Genomic DNA, 20,878 nt, shown 5'->3' on the forward strand with positions numbered 1-20,878 from the left:
TCGGAATGATGTTGTGAAACTTGAAAGGGTTCAGAAAAGATTTAAAAGGATGTTGCGAAGGTTAAAGGATTTGAGCTATAGGGAGAGGCTGAACAGGCTGGGGCTGTTTTCCCTGGAGCATTGGAGACTGAGGGGTGACCTTAGAGATGTTTACAGAATCATGAGGGGCATAGATAGGATGAATAGATAAAGTCTTTTCCCTGGAGTGGGGGAGTCCAGAACCTAGAGGGCATAGGTTTAGGGTGAGAGGGGAAAGATATAAAAGACACCTAAAGGGCAATTGTTTCACATAGAGGGTGGTACGTGTATGGAATGAGCTGCCATAGGAAGTGGAAGAGGCTGGTATGTTTGCAACATTTAAAGGCATCTGGATGGGTATATGAATAGGAAGGGTTTGGAGGGATATGGGCCAGGTGCTAGCAGGTGGGACGAGATTGTGTTGGGATATCTGGTTGGCATGGAAAAGTTGGACCGGGGGTCTGTTTCCGTGCTGTACATCCCTATGACTCTATGACCAGTGAAGATGGGTTTGTGGTTGACAAATCCACTTTTCTCATGTCAATGTTTACGTAGAAATAATATATATCCAAATTTTCAAATGTAAATGAGGGAAAAGTTAGGGAAAAGCTTATTGGCAAGGAAAATCAGAATTTCAGGAGTAGTTGAGTTAAGAGATCATTCCGCCTTTTATTAAATGACAACAAATTCTGCTCTTGTCTCATTCTACATTGGCACCTATCAATCAATATCTTGAAGTTAAAATTCTTTTTCTTGTTTTCAACATCCTCCAAGGCTTTGCCTCTGCCCATTTCTGTAATTTCCCTCAGTCTTACAATCCTACAGATGTCTATGTTTACCTAATTGTGGCTTCTTAAGCATTCCAATTTTAATTGCTGTACCATTGGTGGTCATGTCTTCAGCTGCCTCCACCCTAAGCTATAAAATTCCTTGCCTAAACCTCTTTTCCTTGTCTTTATCCCTTGAGACATACCTTAGAACATATCTCATCAATTTCATGGTCAACTGACCTAACAGCTTCTATTATGGTTTGGTGCCATGTTTTGTTTTATGCTGTTGCAGTGAAGTGTCTTGAAATGTTTTATTACATGAAAGATACTTTATAACTAAGTTAGTTTTGTTGACAGCTTCAGGTGATCTTGCAGCAGTTTGCACTACCTGATAACCTGCCTCTTTACTGGTCCAAGTTAGAGAAAGCAGATATTACATAATTCCCCGCAAAGTTTGTCAGAGCTTTCTGACATGTTTGGTAACTTTTTGTTTGCATAATTAGCTGAAACCATGTGCTCCAGTAGTGTACAAGTGAACAGAGGATTCTAACAAAAGCTGAGTGCATTGATGTCCATTCAATGGCTGATACTTATGACAATATTGGCTTTTTAAGAGCAGTCTCAACAGAGAAATATTTATAGTAAAACTATGGTGTTGCACTATATTCTGATTTACTATGAGACTGCCAAATCAGAATACGTATAGAATATAAGAATTTTAGAAATTGGTGAAAGGGAAACAGTGTAACAAAAGGACTGTTCACTATTTTGATTCGCTTGTCCTTGAAGTCAAAGAAATGCAACATCTATTACCAATATGGTTCACAATTCTCAAGAGATACTTGGAACAATATTTAAAGCAAAATACATTTAATGAAGTCCTGCTTGGTCCATAGCTGCCACGAAGTGATGGATCTGAAAAGATTAAGACACACAAAGCATAATGACTGATCTATTAGATAATAACATAGCAATATAGATCTTCTCATTATCAGTTAATTAAGTGACGTCTGACAAAAGGTTTATCACTAATGTACAAAATGCCAGCAAAATTGCAAATTGCAAAATAAACTAAAATAATACAATATGTGGACAGCGAAGAAGGTTACCTCAGATTAAAACAGGATCATGATCAGATGGGCCAATGGACCGAGAAGTGGCAGATGGAATTTATTTCAGATAAATGCGAGGTGCTGCATTTTGGGAAAGCAAATCTTAGCAGGACTTACACATTTAATGGTAAGGTCCTAGAGAGTGTTGCTGAACAAAGAGACCTTGGAGTGCAGGTTCATAGCTCCTTGAAAGTGGAGTCACAGGTAGATAGAATAGTGAAGAAGGCGTTTGGATGCTTTCCTTTATTGGTCAGAGTATTGAGTACAGGAGTCGGGAGGTCATGTTGCGGCTATGTAGGACATTGGTTAGGCCACTATTGGAATATTGCGAGCAATTTTGGTCTCCTTCCTATCGGAAAGATGTTGTGAAACTTGAAAGGGTTCAGAAAAGATTTACAAGGATGTTGCCAGGATTGGAGGATTTGAGCTATGGAGAGAGGCTGAACAGACTGGGGTTGTTTTCCCTGGAGCATTGGAGGCTGAGGGGTGACCTTACAGAGGTTTACAAAATCATGAGGGGCATGGATAGGATAAACAGACAAAGTCTTTTTCCAGGGGTCGGGGAGTCTAGAACACGAGGGCATAGGTTTAGGGTGAGAGGGGAAAGATATAAAAGGAACCTAAGGGGCAACTTTTTCATGCAGAGGGTGGTACGTGTATGGAATGAGCTGCCAGAGGAAGTGGTGGAGGGCGGTACATTTAAAAGGCATTTGGATGGGTAAATGAATAGGAAGGGTTTGGAGGGATATGGGCCAGGTGCTGGCAGGTGGGACTAGATTGGGTTTGAATATCTGGTTGGCATGGACGAGTTGGACCGAAGGGTCTGTTTCCATGCTGTACATCTCTATGACTCTATGTTTTGAAGGCTGATCCCTTATTGGTGGCGGTTAGAAAATTGAGTACCTCTCTTCCCCTACTGACTTGTTAGATGGCCAATTTTATCTGGACAAACTAATATAAAACAAAAAGTAATCAAATTTGATAAAATACATAAGCTTTGACTTATCACCTTTTACATATTATATATTTTATCACATAGTTACATTTAGTGTTTAATCAGAATAAAGTTAAAAATAAATAAAGAGGAATGTTAATGTTAAAGGCTTCCTAATTTTTCATTAGTATAAAATTTGACAAAAATAGATTAAAGCAGTTAAGTAAATTAATTAAGTTAACGAACATATAAAGTGCAGGTTATTGGTGAGAAGTTGGTGAGTGTTTATTAAGTCTTAAGTTTATTTATTTTAATTTAGTCAATAGTCTAATAAATACAGTTAACAGGATAACTCAGTTACATGACATGCATATTCCTGTTCTTTGAGGAAACCCCAGGACATTTCTTGTGTTTGATCAATTACAATTGCAGCTTGACTCTCAATGTTTAGAGCTTAAGCAGTAGCTGACACCACTGCAATGCAACATATCTGTGTGGTCATGATTTGGAGCTGCTGGTGTTGGACTGGGTGTACAAAGTTAAAAATCACACAACATCAGGTTATAGTCCAACAGGTTTATTTGGAAGCACTAGCTTTCGGAACACTCGAAAGGTAATGCTTCCAAATAAACCTGTTGGACTGTAACCTGGTGTTGTGTGATTTTTAACTTTGTCTGTGTGGTTACCTCAAAGCTTAAGTTTGTGCATGAAGGGAATGAATAGGTGACCACCAGACATACAAGAATGTAGTGCATCTCATTCTCTAATGAATACAAGTGATAAAGTGGTAAAGTGATAGTTCTTCAGGGGAGTATAGCCATAGTCATGCCCTTACCAGCATAAGTAGCTCGGTTAGAAGGAATGGCAGGCATTTCTACAGCTGTGTTGGATTGTATCAGGCTTTTTGAGTGTTGTTTAATACTGCTGCCTCTCAGATCAGCCACATGTGCTAAGCCAATGGTCTTCCTCAACAAAATTCCACATGAGGGCAATGTGAGAAGCAAGTTTGCGTGAAACACAGTCAATATTAGCTGTATTCCAGAAGTAAGGAACCATGAAACATGAGCCATGTCATTCATGTAGAAAATAAGAAGCCAACCACCTCTTGATGTCTGCTATCAAGTACAAACAAATGACATGCCTAAGCACCAAAGGGAATAATGTTGTTAAGATACATTGGGTTGATTATGTTCACTTTAGTTGTCGCTGCAATAAATAGGACCTGAATTTGCTGCAAACCTGCAATTTAGTCATGATATATTGACAGTGTATACACATATATGTAAAATCTCCTAAGTATAGTAAAAAAAAGCACCTGAACAGAAAGGGACAGGGCAATGTCTGCAGCTTGCTGAATTGTCGTGCAGAAAGCCAACAAAGGCACAGTGGAATGAATGGCTTCTTTCTGTGCTGTAACCATTTGATGTTTCCATGATTCAACTATCAACCATATTTAAACTTAACTAAATTATAAAATTATCTAATTTTAAAATAAATGGATCAAAGTAAAAGATTTAGCAAATTAGAACATATGAGACATTTGCCCCTACCATTATAAATCCATGAACCCAGAGGTGAGTTCTTCTGGGAACTGGGTTTAGAAGTAAGAGAAGATGAAGCAATGTACAAATCATCAGGTGGCAACAACTTATGATCAACCTGAAAAATACAAAAAACTTAGATAAAAATTAAGTAATGTATTACATTTATTCATGTTTATTTTATATATTGGAGATACCATATCTAATCTTCCAATTTGTTATACCATCAGATCATCTTAAACTATAAACAATGAAGTTTTGATGCAGCAGAACACAGTACAGAAACACGCCAACTATAAATGAACAGCATTGCCTAGAGGTGGATTATTAGTCATGATACCATAAACATTTCTTCAACAGTGCTGAGACTATTCAAGTCAAACTAACCAGGAAAATAAGCACTCATATCTCATTTGAAATACAACAGGTGTGGAATTTATTTCTACAGCATGACTGGAAGTAGCCCTACAGTAGCCTAGCATAGTTTTGCTGGAAGGCACTTTTCCCAGAGAGACCTCCCCAAAGCAACTCTATATGGACTTCCCCAGCATGGGCAGGGAGCCTGTAATGCAGCAATATTTTAATATCACACTATCCTTAACGGCAAGGCATGCGAATTTCACATCAGGTAATTTTTATGAACTCCTCTGATTGCAAAGGTGTCTGGAAATGTTGTGAATTGTTTTGGAGGTTTTATTGTTCATTTTGGGATTTGTCAAAGAAAGTAGTTATATCCAGCTAGGGAGCACAACAAAGTGGATGAGCAGTCCATATATTAATGGGGCTGTGCCTCATGGTATCTACAACCTCTGACAGTCTATACTGCTTATACTTTTTCTAGGACCTATCTGATAATCAGTTGTAGAGGATACACCACTATTAAACTTCACAGGAGTGGAATTATCTTAGTTAACAAGATGAATTATTGCACAATAGCACTAACTTTGTCACAATCATTGACTGTTCCGCTGGCTAAACATTAGTTAAAGATCAAATGGATTGTGCTGCTCACTCTTATTCACTACAGTCTTAGTTGAATTTATTTTTTGACCTATCTTTAATGACAGTAGTGTATTCCAGACTAGAAAATCGTGTGCAATCACACTTCACAATGAATTATGAGATACAATCTCTGAGATTTTTGGCCACCACACTGCTGACTGGGTCTTGGTTATACACCAGTTTCTTCGGTGTGTCCTTTCCAATACATATTCTCAAAGGGAAGCTGGGATAATTAGTCTTCTGTCGTACAGTAGTAAGTTATCTTTGATAGTGAAATGTAGTCAGAGATCAAAGTAGTTGCTCTCAGCCAACTCACTGGACTCTTGCTCTAGCATCCTTCAACACAATTCTGGTGAATGATAGCATAGTTCTGTTCTGTCTTGAATTTCATGGAGACTTTTGTTGATTTGCTGGCCATTTCTTCTCAGTCATGTGAAACATTTATTTTGTGCCATCATAAATAATCTCAATGGATTCTTTATTCTCTTTTGGGATCTGCCATGGTACTTACTAGTTACCTCTTGATTGGTTGGTTGACAACAGCTTGCTTCTGGATCAGTTCTCTTGGAAATAGTGGGACCCTTCTACCCCTCTTAAGAATATTGAGACACAATCATGCATGTTACAAACGATGTAAGCATTTTCAATTATCCTATGCTTTGTTTTGCAGTATGACCTGCATCAGATCTATGGTCTTGACCATTATTCTACTTACGAACATCATTCCATCTCTGCAGGCTATAGTTTCTGCTTGTTCAGTCACGGTAACCAATCTGAACAGGATTGGTTACTTGGCACTTGTATCAAGTTTACATTTAGCAGCGAAACAATTTATGTGAACCCCAAATAGTTATGATCACAAATTCCTCTATGAATGCCTTAGGCCTCTTTTCCAAAAGAGATGGCTTGACCATAATGAGCTTTTTGCTTGGGTAACCTCCTTCCTTTCCTAGCTCTGTAACTGTGTCTTGTGAATTTAGTGTTTGACTTTGAGGTAATTCTGTAATGTATTTTATATAGTATCTTAAGAGTTGTTTCCTCCAGAATATCCAAAGTTATGTTCTGTTCTTCTCTAAAGTCCTTCTGTAACCTTGAATTTTTGTGAAAGAATTATATTTTTTAATCACTTTTTGACAATGCTTTTCTTAATTCTTACTGCTGCGAAGCTATTTTAAATCTTCACCATCATAATTACTGGTAGTAATCTGCTGTTCCTTAAGATTGTATTCTTACATTCACCAATTGTTTTAAATTTAATTATTGCATAGTTTGCGAGACCTAATACAGTATTTTCCTTATTTATATACAATACAGAGTATTGAAAAAGATTGGCAAATAAAGCTTTGAATTTTAATTAACTGGCTATTTTTAGTTAATAATTTCTGTACTACTTACACACCATTTTCAGAGTTTTCCCACTGGTCACTGCACCAAGCACTTGATAGATTCTTGTTGTCTCGGAGAATTAAGGGCTACGGGGAGAATGCGGGTAAGTGGAGTTGAAGTGCCCAGCAGCCATGATTGAATGGCGGAGTGGACCCGATGGGCCGAATGGCCTTACTTCCACTCCTATGTCTTATGGTCTTACAGTCTTCCTTCTACAGAAATTTTTAAATACATAGTTATCTAGCTGTGGACTATATAAAACCTGCCTTCAAAAGCACAGTTTAATTACTTAGCATTGGTCCTTTTAAATCTTTAGTTTTCTGATCTTTTTCTTCTGCAGAGTCTTTAACCAGATTTTTAAAAATTTGCTCTCTTCCACCTTAAATAAATGCTTCAGGAGCCTCCTTTTGCTGTCAGAGATCCTCTTTCACTAAGGCCTCTGTATTTTTCGAAGTATAGCTGATTTTCTCAGTTTTTCTAACCCATACACTTTTCCCTCAATCTGTCACCAATAGCTTGATGCAAATTTTTCTTTGGAGTGGTGGACTTGCTTTGTTGCTTTTCCACTGCTGCTGCAGCATCTCTCTGTAAGTAATTGTCTCAACTCCTAACTTGGTATATTCTTAAACAGTAAAGCTCTTGAAGTGGTAAAGCACTTGCATTCAAAATTTTCTTTTCTTCTCGGACTTCTTCGGCTGAATTGGGGGACGGGATGGAGGGCTGCTGCATGGATTTCTGTGCAGCTGCTCATCATGTGGTATGACATTGATTCCACTACTAGCACCTTTTGGTATTTTCAATTGCTACAAGCCAGTGGTTTAGATTAAGGATTGTTTGATATAGTTCACTATCACTAATCTTTCTTTGCCTATACTTTGATTAGGGTCTGTTTAATGATCATTAGCAGAAGATATACAACCACAGGGTCTTTGCATAACAGACACTGTTCTTACTTGACAATTTTATTTGTTTCTTGATCGCAATAAGTACAATTACATAGTCAGTCATACATAACTACTAGGACTCTTGGGGTTAAGTTGGACAGAATACAGCTGCTCCTGAAGAATGTTTGTGTAGAATCCAATGTCTTGACACATTGTGTGTGAAACATCACCAGAATGTGTGAAGACTAATATAATATCAACAATAACTACTTCAGAACCATTACCTTATACATATTGGGTCTTCAGCGCAACAGAGGAGAATATGGAAGGGAGAAGCTCTGTACCATGCTTTCTGTCAAAATGTAGTAGTAATCTTCCATATTCCTTGACAGAGAGGCTGCCTAGCAGGACAGCCTCTGCATCCATTACTTTAATGTACATTGGTACTCTTCTGTATGCTGGCTCATTGAGATCCTCATCTGAGTTCTCTGACTTCTTTGTGACCTCGCCATCTGTCTGAACCTCTGACCTTGCTGCAGTCCTTTTGAACTCACATGCTGACCTTAACTGTCCACCAGCTTCTATGGTACCAGTATCTAAGCTGATGGCTGCAAATGAATGCCACTTTAGTGACAGGATCCCTTCACTGGTGCTATGTTGCTGCTCTCACTCTCTTACTGCTTGTGTAACGTTGGCTGGGCAGGCAGTAATTTTTGGGTGTCTGAAACCAGGAGATCAGAAGGGGAAGATTGGGTTGAGGAAACGCTGGTGGTGCAGGAAGCAAGAGATTTTGGTTCACACCATATGTTGCTGCACATCAGGCCAGATAGCAGGGTAAGGATGAGCATGAGGTTGAAAAAGGGCTTAAGGCAGGATCATACCATCATATATACATCCTCAGTGATACTGAATTACAGAAGTTGAGTGGTTGCTGCCTCTAAGATACTAAAACTCATCTACTCCATAGGATTCAGAGATGCAGGTTTCCTTGTCCTCCTTTGTTCTGCTCTGCTCTCTTTTATTGTATGCCATTTTCGCTTGCAAGAGAACTTATAATGTTACTGATGGTCCAGAACTGTGTTTGGGTGATGTGACTCCCTTCGCTGAATATTTATTGATGTACAAATTTAGTAAGCAATAGGTGTAAGGTTGGGAGTAATAGTAACTATGTGAGAGTAAGGCGGCAAATCTAAATATTAAGCATGTGTCCTGAGTTCTAGTAAGTGCTGTTGAGTGAGTGATAGGGATGTGATGTACTGAGCAATAAGACAGCTCAGTGGTTGGTTGGGTAAGGAATGTCTTGTGAAAACACATTTGCAGACTTTATTCATTATCTTGAAGGAATTCAATATCTTGTAGCACTGTTGCTAGGTGCTTGGGTCAGATGTTGGGACTGGCCTGGCATCTCCTTCCCTCTTCATTCTGAATGTTGTCCTCCTTGACCCAATGGATCTTTCTTTGTGCCCAGTTCCATTATTAATGTTTTCCATGAAATAGGTGTATCATTATAGGATTAGTATTGTTTGACTTCTTCCATTATCACAGTGTGGAGCTGTAATTTCAGTTTGATTGACAGTTCCAAGTGGATATAAAGAGGTTATCAAGCTTTGACATGGGAGCATGAATACAAATATTTGTTGTTATAAGTAATTGAGTACTTGCAGGGACTCGCATTTACTGAACGGTCTTTTGTCAGAGTTTTCTTAATACAGTGAAGTCAATAACAGATACTTTAAACTTTATTCAATTTCATCTCAAGATGGTTCCTTTGATCTCCCTCAGTGGATACTGGGTGAGTTGGCAAGGAGAATATAAGGGCAAAGGATGATGAAGAGGGGTGAAAAGTTGATATAAGGAGTCTGTGGGAGGTGAAAGCTTGAGGCCCTAATTGTTTTTATTAGGAACATAAGAATAGGAATAGGCCATTAGCCCATTGAGCCTGTTTTGCCATTTAATAGGATCATGGCTGATCTGTGGCCTACTTCCATATACCTGCCTTTGGCCCATATTCCTTAATAATGTTGCTTATCAAAAAATTATCTACTGCAGATTTAAAACTAACAACTGACCTGGCACCACCTGCCATTTGTGGAACAGAGTTCCAAACTTCTATTACACTTTATATATAGATGTGCTTCCTAACATCTCTCCTGAATGGTCTAGCTCTAATTCTCAGACTCTATAACTGGTAAGAAAGTCAGGAAGGCTGTCAAAAATAAAAATGCCTACACTGCAGTTAAAACTCTCTGAGGAGTAACAAATACAATGTCATCCCCATATAGTTTTGATATTACAGGCCAATGACCTCTTACCAGACTTACTGTTCACTGAAATGAACACCCTCTGAACACGTACATGTCTAATTACAAATGGAGGTTTGCTATCTGTTTCCTTTTTAAATTGATAAGGTCCCAGGTTCAGATGTGCGAGTCTCTGATTGGCATCCTCTGAGAGTGCTGCCATCCGTCTTTTGGTATATGGTGATAGAGACCTTGTCTGGGATGCTATTGTGGGCTGCTTGTAGCTGTTATCTTTGCTGAACTCCCTGGGGCAAGGGGAAGGTTTTCTCTTTGATAATTGTGTCATGGATTTCCTCAATGGGGAGGACTGTAGTTCCAATGTCACATTATCCTCCTAAACAAAAAAGTTATAAAAACATTTGCTTTCACAATGACATTAATAAATCAATCAAAAAGAACTTCACAAATACTATTAAGTATAATAAACCTCATAACAATCCTTATAAAAGTAACCATCTTTGATAAGAGAGGAATATTTAAGAACATATCCATTTTAGACATTCACATGAACGTCAAATCATATTATAGAAGCAAAGAAAATCTGATTTTAGATAGCAATTATTTTCATCCTTCAGACTAAGCAAAGCACGAAAAATTGTTAATTGCATTTGAAAGGAATCGCTGCATAATTTGATAATAACAGTACAGCCATGGAAAAATTAAAAACTTTTGTATTTCACATTTTAGAAACTTAATTGAAATCCATTTTAACAAAAATAATATCACACTAAACAGGATATGTTACAAAGTATTGCTCAATCAGTGCTCACAGTCACTCATATTTTGTTCAGCACTCTGCCTTAGTGACATCTATTTAATATATGTTAACACAAACAAGAAGTTTCACTTTTTTAAAATGTGGATAATTTTCATTTTCTCTTGCCCATGGTGCCAAAACAGATGATGTGCAAGTAGCATTAGGAGAGATTAGGAAGAAGAGTCAATAATTAAAATAAAAATATTATGATGAAACAACTAATTTCCCACATCTTCCTGTGGTGTATTTATTAAGTACTCTATAGTACTTGAATAGTATAATCTGCCTATACTGCACACAATACTTTTCACTATACCTAGGTATATGTGACAATTATAAGTCAAATCAAATCAAACCAAACCAAAATGATTTGGCTCCTTCAAATATGCATGCTTCTCCTTTACATAAAGTAAAGAAAGACAGAACAGGAGGAATAAAACCAAACAGAAAGAATCAAGGGAACTATAGGAAAGGAGAGGGATTAACAGAGAGAATCAATAAAACATCCGTGATGTCAAATGGAGGTGGCTCCCCAGTAGTAGTGTACTTCCAAAACCATCGCCAGAGATTTTGTTCATGCTATTTCAACGATGATTACAAGATTGAAAGCACAAGTCGATAATAGTCATTATGTTTGCAGAGTAGTAGATATGGCTATGAACAGCTCTCTACACTTGAGAACATCAAACAACAGTCTACAGTATTAGAAGCCACTTTTTGCAAACTTCATTGATTTCAATTTACCATAGCATCCCTTAGTAGTCATTCTGTTACATCACAAAGCAACATGACATCTTCGAGTCTAACAACTTCAAAGCTTTATACCATAACTCTTTGTTTTGGAAGGACAGATCTGGTCAATTTCTACATTGTCAGGTAGTTGCCAGTATTGTGACTGTAGTGGAACAGTTCAGCTAGAGGTGCAGTTAATGCTTGAACACAGGGATTCACATAAACATTGTTGGGTCTTGACTCAGCTGGAAGTGATGCTGAATAAATCAATTTGGATTAAAACTGAATCCACTTTTCAGGATACAGGAAAAGGCAGAAAAGGATCAACCACCCAAGGGTATTGGTTGAAGAAAGCTGAATATGATTCAGCCTGGTGTTTTGCATTCACTTTCTAGGTTCTGTCACTGTGGATATTGAAATTCATGAAGGCTAACCTGTTGCTCAACTGCCAATCAACATTCATAGTTACGGAGCCTTTTCATGATCTGTTGGTTTTGGGATTACTTACCTCTGTTGACATGTGTGCTGTTTGCCCTGTTCCACATGTTTATAGTCTTACGTTATAGGCCTATCAGCATGCCATCTTATTTCTACATTATTTTTGGCATACTCTTTTACTCCTGTCTTGGAAATTAAATTGACTCGACTCAAATGCTAGCAAGAGCAAAGAAAACGTTTATTTTTGACATCTGCAAAGGGACCCGATACACTGGCAAGACACTTCATATAAGGGGCACCTGATAGCTTTCACATATTCCCTTTATACTATAATTCGCTTCTTCTTATCAACACCTCAAGGTCAGGGGCCTGGAACATTCGAGTTCCTTTCCATATATGGAGTTGTTTTTCTCATTCCTTGACTGTTGATATGGTAGTTTTAACTGGCCTTGTAAATCTGCTGTTAGGTCGGTTTGCCTTTACATTTTTTTCTGCAATACAACCTCTAGTTTCAGTCACGCTCTTACTTCTTTGTTTCCCTAAGCTTTCATAGATTTCACAATAAATGTTAAATTTCCATTACAACACCCTCCATTGAGGTTGGTCATCTGGCATGAAGGCATTAGCAGACAAGAGTTAAGTTGAGAGACAAGAAGCTGAACATTATGTTTTATTGTCAGTGTCAGTTCATTTAGTTTCTTGGAGGGTTTCTTGCTGCAAGACCTAGTGACAGTTCTCACCATTTCTAACCAAATTCACATTTTTATTATCTACCCTCCCACTGTAGCGCACATTCTGCTTGATTGTAACGTCATTTTACTATGCTCTAGAATAACTTGCCATTCACTCTTCCAAAAGCCTGGGCACTCATATCTGATGTGTTCAGTCCTCAATTGCCGGGTATGCTATCTGCATGATCTCAGAGTTAAAAATCTATTCTGTTCCTTCCTGGAAGCTTCTCCATCACTGAAGTTAAACTGACTGGTTTATAACTGCTGCAACTATTCTTACAACCTTTCTGGAAGAACACCATAATGTTTACAATTCTCCAGTCTTCTGGCATCAACACCGACTCCAGGGAAGACTGAAAGATTATGGTTAGTGCCCCTGAAATTCCTACCTTCACCTCCTTCAAAATCCTTGGGTGCATCTCACCTGGACCAGTGCATTTCTGGCGACATGACTTAGAGATCACACCTGTCACTCATTGGACAGAGTTATTCGCATTGAAGCATAAAGTGTCCTGGCCACATCCTTTCAATGCTAATGGCTAGCGCAACTACCAGCACAGGTCTGTACTCCTTAAGCATCTTGGAAGTAGATCAGAGAGGTGTCATGAGTATCTTGAATGGTTTGGTGGGATTTCAATGTCTATGAATGAGCACTGCATGCAGCAAGTGACCAAAAATCATATCCTGAGCAATATGGAAGCTCTTTGCAGTTGGCTGTGAGCCAACGTTGTCTTGGATTCCCTGATGAGAATTCTCAGAATTGCAGCAAACTGTTTCTGACATCGAGATAGGCCTTGGCAAAGTTTGCCAAGACTTTGAGATTCAGTCTCATTTCTTTCCATGGCCCACGTCGCTCAAGCCACTATAAAATTCTGTCTAAGCATACAGATTCTGTCTGTTTGCAATTCTAATGATGGTAGTTCATCACAGTACCTTGTGGTCATACAGCTTTAAGCTGAGAGATCTGTTCTGAATCTATCCCTTGTAGCACGGTGATATTACTATGTGACAAAACAGAGGATTCCAATCATTGTGAAGACTAGATTTAGTCTCCACAGAGCAGGTTATCGGTCCTAATAATATTGCCAAGGCCAGATGCACCAAAATGGGTAGCCAGGACATTGTTAACTCAGCTATTCCCTCATGCTGATTTTCTCACCAGATGCCACAAAGCTAAATGGCATCTCCCCCTCAGAACTATCTAATCTGGTGGGTGGGAGTACCAATGATCCAATCCTGGTTATGAATGATGAATTCCCTCACCTGGCTCACATTCACTTGTAATGCTCATGTGCTTTGTTGAAAAGAATGGCGCTGGAAATGCACAAGTCAAGCGGCATCTGTTGACGTGTCGGGCGTTAACCCTTCACAAAATGTCGACTCTCCTGCTTGTCAGATGCTGCCTGACCTGCTGTGTTTCTCCAGCACCACACTTTTCGACTCTGACTCTCCAGCACCTGCAGTCCTCACTTTCTCCTAGATGCTCAGTGCTTTGCCTAAGTCGTGTTAAGTTGGGGCAGAGGTGGAAATCAACAGAAGTTGACTTTGATAATAAAGAAAGAAACTACTGGAGAAACTCAGCACCAACCTGTGGATACAGAATCATAGTTAATTTTTCAGGTAGTGAGCAAAACCGATTGCGAAGGTGCACAGAGCAAAAAACAAAGGCAGTGCCAGTCATGGTAAAGGAGAATTAAGAGATGTAAAGTGGATATAAATTAAGGTGAGAAAAGGAGAAAATGTGTCTGCTTTATTGTCAGCAAAGTCAACAAAATACGAAGAAGACATGGTGGTGAGGAAATGTAAGAAAACTGGAGGACAGAGGCCATACTTTGAAGTTGTGGAACTCTACTGTGTACTAGAGTCTGTAAACAGAAAATGTGGTATTGTTCCTCTGGCATGAAGGATGTCCAGAACTCGTGGCTGCTCACTGGCTCAGTGGTTAGCACGGCTGCCTCACTATGCCAGGGACCCAGATTCAATTTGATTCCAGCCTCAGGCAACTGTGTGGCATTTGCACATTCTCCCCATGTTTGCGTGGGTTTCATCTGGGTATTCTGGTTTCGTACCATAGTCCAAAGATGTGCAGGTCAGATGGATTGACCATGGGAAATGCAGGGTTACAGGAATGGGGTGGAAAGGATGTCTGTCTGGGTTGGAGGACTTGATGGGTCAAATGACCTGCATCCTCATTATAGGGATTCTGTGGTCCTATGATGATTCTATGGCTAATCCACAGATCTTGTTGTCACTTTCTACACTTAATGGAAATACAGTACAGGTGCAGATTACTGATGTCCTGGTCATTGTACCAAACTGCCATCCACTGCAGCAGGACCTACCCCGAATTGATGACCATCCTATTTTTGTGGGCATCAAGGTTATAAGTGCCATGAATTTTTATGGTTCACTTCAAGGAGCGATGGGGACCTATGCAGCTTCTCTAAATCCTCCAATCACAAAGGTATTTTGATTGCTACTTAGATTATGTTCTCCAAACTGTTCAATTTATATCCTCCCCACAGACAAGCAGCCCAGGCAGTGGCTCCATCAACACTGGCTTCCCCGAGATGCAGGGTGAAAAGACTATATTTATGTTGCTTTGCAAGAGCCCTATCACCAACCACACAGTTCTTTAATAGAAAAGGCTTCAACTCCATCAATGTTCAAATAACATGTGACCATTAATGCTTGAATTTTGGAGGTCAGCAGCACATATCCAAGGAGCTGCCGTGATGCATATATACGAGGGAACCCATAGGTTCTTCCTTCCTTCCAAGGATATTGGGTATGGCTAAGGAGATAAAGTGTTGCCACTTCAAAACATACCTTATGACAACATTACAAAACCCCAGACTGAGATCAACAAAGATACAAGGCAGCTCGTGTTTCGAACAGGACCATGGTGCAGCAGTCTAGGCCTCATTAACATGAGATTTCAATAGCTGGACCGCTCAAGTTGCGTTGCAGTGCAGTGTAGCCCAGAAAATGTATGCTACATCATTGTGGCATGCTGTGCTCTTTGCAATTTGAGCCAAAGTGCAATGTCTGAGATGAGGAGGACATGTGGGATTGACAGCAATCTTCTGAGAATGAGGATGAGGATGAGGATGACATTAGGGCACTGATTGGAAAGATAATCCAAGACAGTTTAATACAGCATCCATTGTACATTACAAGAAACCAGAGGAAACCTAAATTATACCTAGTATTAGGATGCATAAACTGGTTTTGGATTTCCTTTAATTGTGCATATTTGTTATATGGCAAGCAGACTCTGGTCAGTGCAAAGTGTTGGTGTCGTCTTAGTTATTTTAGCAGTCCATGAACATCTATGTTGCTGGATAAACATTGTCTTATCCTTAAAATTGTATGTTTGGTAACTTGAGATGATCACACTTCCAAGTATATACATTCTGCAGGTCTTATTCACCAAAAGGGAGAAAGCAGCAATTTAGGCACAACACAATGCTAATGTTATGTAGGTTTTACAGCTTCACTCAGCAGGTGTGATCAGATGTTGTGCAGCAGTCTCTACTGATCATAGCAGGTTGACAGGAATCCGGAGGCAACTCTTTTTAAATCTTCTACTATTGGCTAACCTACAGCACTTCAGAGTTTGCACAAACCTCTACATTGAACTGAAATACGTGAGCATTTTATTGGACGGCATATAACCTGAGAGAGGAAGCACTTTATGCAGCTTCTCTTGGTATGCCAATGGGACATGAGGATGAGTGAATACATTGAATATTTCCCAAACTTGAAAGGTAGTGTCCTCTCTTTAAAAGCTGATAGATGGAATGAACCTTGTATTCAGAGATGTGTGGAATCATCATGGATTTCATACTCCCACTCACAAAACTGGTTTAAGTGTGGATGCTGTGTGCAAGCCAAGCACTGGTGCAATCCCCACATATTGCTTTTAACCTCAGTGTTGTTCACATTAAAGTGCAATGTCTTGGGCTACAGTCATGGAGATCACAATTCAAGAATCTGTAATCCCTGACTGTACTCACAATCAAGAATTCAGTTCCTTATGAGAGATCAGAAATGTTTGGCTATTACAGCTTCTTTCATCCTTCGCGTGGCTGAAGAAGCTGCCCTTCTCTGAAATGGGTGCGAATTCACCAGATTCCACAGCAAGACACAAGACCAATGATCTTAAGTATGCAAGTGCATATATATTTATGAATGTGCAATAAACTTTATAATGATTTGTAACTCATATCATAAATGTGCCCTCAGTAAGTTTATTTCTTCCTTTGCCTCCCATTACATTTAAGCACAATTCCGAAGTCTGAAGCTGTGTGAGGATGCTCTATAGTTGGTGTTGTTAACCTAGAAGATTTGTCAGTTATTGTCAGGGCATTTGGGCCCAGAGGGTCAAGGCTGCTGACAGTGTCCATCCCAAATCAATCTCCTCGGCTTGGATCTTGCAGGCTTTAGCATCACAGGCAGGGGGAAGCAGTAGTGGAGGAGCTGGGCACTTCTGGAGTGTCTTGAGAGGAAACCGCTTGGTGGGGATAAGGGAACTATACGTGGCCCATCCTCTCTACAGATTCCTGCTGGCTGCACCGGGCTCCCTGAGAGATTGGGGTACCTGGAATGAGGTCTGGTTTCCTCGAACCGTTTTGCCTTGTCGTTGATCCAGAGCACCTCCAGCTACAGCAATGGAGTGCACGTCCATGCACACATCTGACAGATGCACAGTGTGCTGGACCTGGATCTCTAAGGCTGTAGCCAACCTGTCTGTGGAGGCAGCCAGATGCATGTATGTTGAAGGCAGAACAGTAATTATAACATTAGTGCACTCCTTCACCCTTCCATCCAGTTTACTGACTGCTTCTGACAAATCAACCAGCTGTTCCTGTACTGGTCTGTGTATTTTAATGAAGTCATTAATAGCTGAGACCATGGGATTGTCTTTTGCCTGGGGCTGAGAAGGTTCGTTCATTGCCTATAGTGGACCTCTCAGTGCTAGAGACTTGGGCCATTCTCCTTCACCCAGCTGAGGAGAGGTGCTCACCAGATTGTGCTCCTGAGTCTCATTTAGACAGACTACCCATCGATGTGAAAGTCTCTGAGCTAATGGAGGTGAATCATATAATCATTGAATTCCTACAGTGTGGAAACAGCCCTTTGGCCCAACAGGTCTACACCAATCCTCCGAAGAGTAACCCACTCAGATCCATTCTCGTACCCTATTTCTTGACATTTACCCCTGATTATTGCACCTAACCTACTCGTCCCTGAACACTATGGGCAATGTAGTATGGCCAATTCACCTAACCTGGATCTTTGGACTGTGGGAGGAAACCGGAGCACCTGGAAGAAACCCATGCAGACACTGGGAAAATGTATAAACTCCACAAAATCACCTGGAGCTGGAATTGAACCCAGGTCCCTGGCACTGTGAGGCAGTATGCTAACCACTGTGCCACCGTGCTGCCCGAGGTGTAGGTGAAAGCCTTGCTGGTGCACTCTCTAAGTTGAGTGGCTTCTTCCTTAAAAGATGTCTGCAACACTGGCCTCTTCAGGGCAAAGATTCACTGGGTGCCATTACTGTTCTGCATAAGAGACGAAAGGGAATCAGCTGTGAAAGAGGGATAAAACTGTGGGCAGTTTAATAATGAGTCAGCCTTGATGATAATGGGAGATCAATGCACCATAGCACCATGAGGTTACTATGTTGGTTGTCCATGAAGATCACAGCATTCCTAATTAGCAATCATAGGTTTCTCATCCAAATCCAAAATCTTTTCATCATATGGCAAAAGGAGCCGAATTCCTACTATTGGTATTTGTCTTCTTGACCCTACAATGAGATAAAAGGAGGGATTGAGTCTGATGGAAGTGATGGGAGAACTGTAAATCATGATCTGATCTTACCAACAGATTAGATAGTAAGTTGCTCCTTGTGAGTGAGTAGGAAGTGGAGAGGGCAGCAAGATTGGGAGAATGAAGTGAATGAGAGCTGTGGAGGGGTCATGACACATACAATAGTGAAAGATGCAATCCAAGAATCTAAGTAAAGGTTGTGTACAATGCAGGACTAGAATGAGTAGTGTCCCAATGAGCATGAGATAGCAGAAAGAACATAATTGTGCTTATCCTTGCTGAGCACAGGAGGAGACATCTTCCTGTATGTCTGTGCAGTACATTGCAGGACACTATACTGATCCAAGCTATCTCAAACCAGACTGCTGGTCTGATGGCACACTCTGCTGGTCATCTGGAAAAAGCAGTGCTCTCCTTTTCACCACCCCATCCTTCCTACTTCCATAAAAATGGATCCCAATGTTTTCCTGATGACTGATTTAGATTAACGTGTATGAATTTTTAAAAATAATTATATAGGTTAAGGATTTCACTCTCAGTAAATTTGTGATTTCCCACTTTCTGGCTTCTTTGTGGGCTCTGCAGTGAAGACAGACATAAAATATTTGTCTATTTTTTCAAATGAACTTCATGGGCTAAATTATCCAATTTTTTGGTAGATTTCTTTTGAGTGTGATTCATGGTTCCTATTCTTCCATGGTGATATTCTCACACAATCATCCACTGTTCAGTTTATTAATTATATAACTGGCCACTGCTAAATAGTAGAAAGGGTTAACTTTTTCAGAAGATTGAATTTTCTGACAACAAAAAAAACACAATATAATTATTTCAGGAATCTTCTGTTAAGTTTCCCAGAGAGTATAGCAGTGTAAGACAATGATTTCTTGTGTATCAATAATGTACAACTCACTCAGATTGGCACTCCAAATAATTCAGGAGACAATTGGTCAAACAAAAAATGTAAGTGAACCTCATCAATGTTCCCTCTAACATTTGTTTGCTGTTTTCAGTTACATTCCCTTGGTTCCTTTAAGATTGATGCACAGTTGCAAATTTGACCATGTAGTGACTGAAACTTGCTGGACCTTGTAGACTATGAGATCCCTGATTAGAATTGTTAATATGGGCCAATCAGGAAAGCACTGGCTGACCAATATAACTAGAAGATGGGCGGCACGGTGGCACAGTGGTTAGCATTGCTGCCTCACAGCACCAGAGACCTGGGTTCAATTCCCACCTCAGGCGACTGACTGTGTGGAGTTTGCATGTTCTCCCCGTGTCTGCGTGGGTTTGCTCCGGTTTCCTCCCACAGTCCAAAGATGTGCAGGTCAGGTGAATTGGCCATGCTAAATTGCCCATAGTGTTAGGTAAGGGGTAAATGTAGGGGTATGGGTGGGTTGCGCTTCGGCGGGGCGGTGTGGACTTGTTGGGCCGAAGGGCCTGTTTCCACACTGTAAGTAATCTATTAAAAAAATATATAACTAGAAGATGGGCGGCACGGTGGCACAGTGGTTAGCACTGCTGCCTCACAGCGCCTGAGACCCGGGTTCAACTCCCGCCTCAGGCGACTGACTGTGTGGAGTTTGCATGTTCTCCCCGTGTCTGCGTGGGTTTCCTCTGGGTGCTCCGGTCTCCTCCCACAGTTCAAAGATGTGCAGGTCAGGTGAATTGGCCATGCTAAATTGCCCGTAGTGTTAGGTAAGGGGTAAATGTAGGGGTATGGGTGGGTTGCGCTTCGGCGGGTCGGTGTGGACTTGTTGGGCTGAAGGGCCTGTTTCCACACTGTAGGGATGCTATATCTTCTATAAAATATAATAATTTTTAAAAATTTATTAATAAAATTAAATTTTAAAAAATAACTAGAAGATTAGAAGCTCCTCATTTGAGGGGACTGATTCTGTGCTGGCTGGTACTATAGTCAGTATGTTACTATTGGTTTCTGCTTCTCTTTTTTTGGAGGGGGAAACCTGATTACCGAACTGGCTGAACTATTTAGCCAGTTTGTTAACTGGAATTTCTCTTAGTGAGGACTGATTGTTAAACTCCTGATGCACATAATGTGTTTCAGGTGTAGCTCAGTTCTCATTAGGGGATTGTTGTTTCACTGGCTGGTTACAGCCTGTATGTTACTCTTTTTTTTGGAGAAAAGGATAATGTTAATTTTGTAGGTAGGGCTTAGCCCTTGGACTCTAGTTTTCTTTGTTTTTTGTATGTGTCTTCACTTTTTATTGGTATTTGGACTGAGCCCTTGTGGAAGACATACATTTTACCAGAGGAGTTGTTCCAGTGGGGAGGCCTAGCCCTGGGACTGGGCCTCTGAAGATTGAACACCTATGTGTGTGCTGGGAGGAGAGGACTTGCTGTATCCTGGAGTTTGGGAGAACACCTTTCCTTTGGTAGTGGACCAAACTCCTGTGAGTTAACTGCAC

The 20,878-nt window shown here is 40.2% G+C and overlaps 1 protein-coding gene across 3 annotated transcripts in view; it reads right to left on the reverse strand.

The window, feature by feature from the left end:
• Positions 1 to 20,878, reverse strand: part of spata6 (spermatogenesis associated 6) — a 99,667-nt gene that overhangs the window by 38,045 nt on the left and 40,744 nt on the right. For 2 of the 3 annotated variants that reach the window (XR_011961156.1, XM_072574257.1), the window contains exons 7-9: positions 10,003 to 10,281; positions 4,385 to 4,493; positions 1,657 to 1,703 (exon numbers count right to left, since the gene is read on the reverse strand). Coding sequence is in view for 2 of the 3 variants with exons in the window: in XM_072574257.1 (XP_072430358.1) it covers positions 1,657 to 1,703; positions 4,385 to 4,493; positions 10,003 to 10,281 (435 nt within the window). In the remaining variant the exon portion in view is untranslated. The remainder of the gene's footprint in view (positions 1 to 1,656; positions 1,704 to 4,384; positions 4,494 to 10,002; positions 10,282 to 20,878) is intronic. The other variant, XM_072574258.1, reaches the window with a different exon arrangement.

Source organism: Chiloscyllium punctatum, chromosome 7 (genome assembly GCF_047496795.1).
Source record: "Chiloscyllium punctatum isolate Juve2018m chromosome 7, sChiPun1.3, whole genome shotgun sequence".
Classification (NCBI taxonomy): Eukaryota; Metazoa; Chordata; class Chondrichthyes; order Orectolobiformes; family Hemiscylliidae; genus Chiloscyllium; species Chiloscyllium punctatum.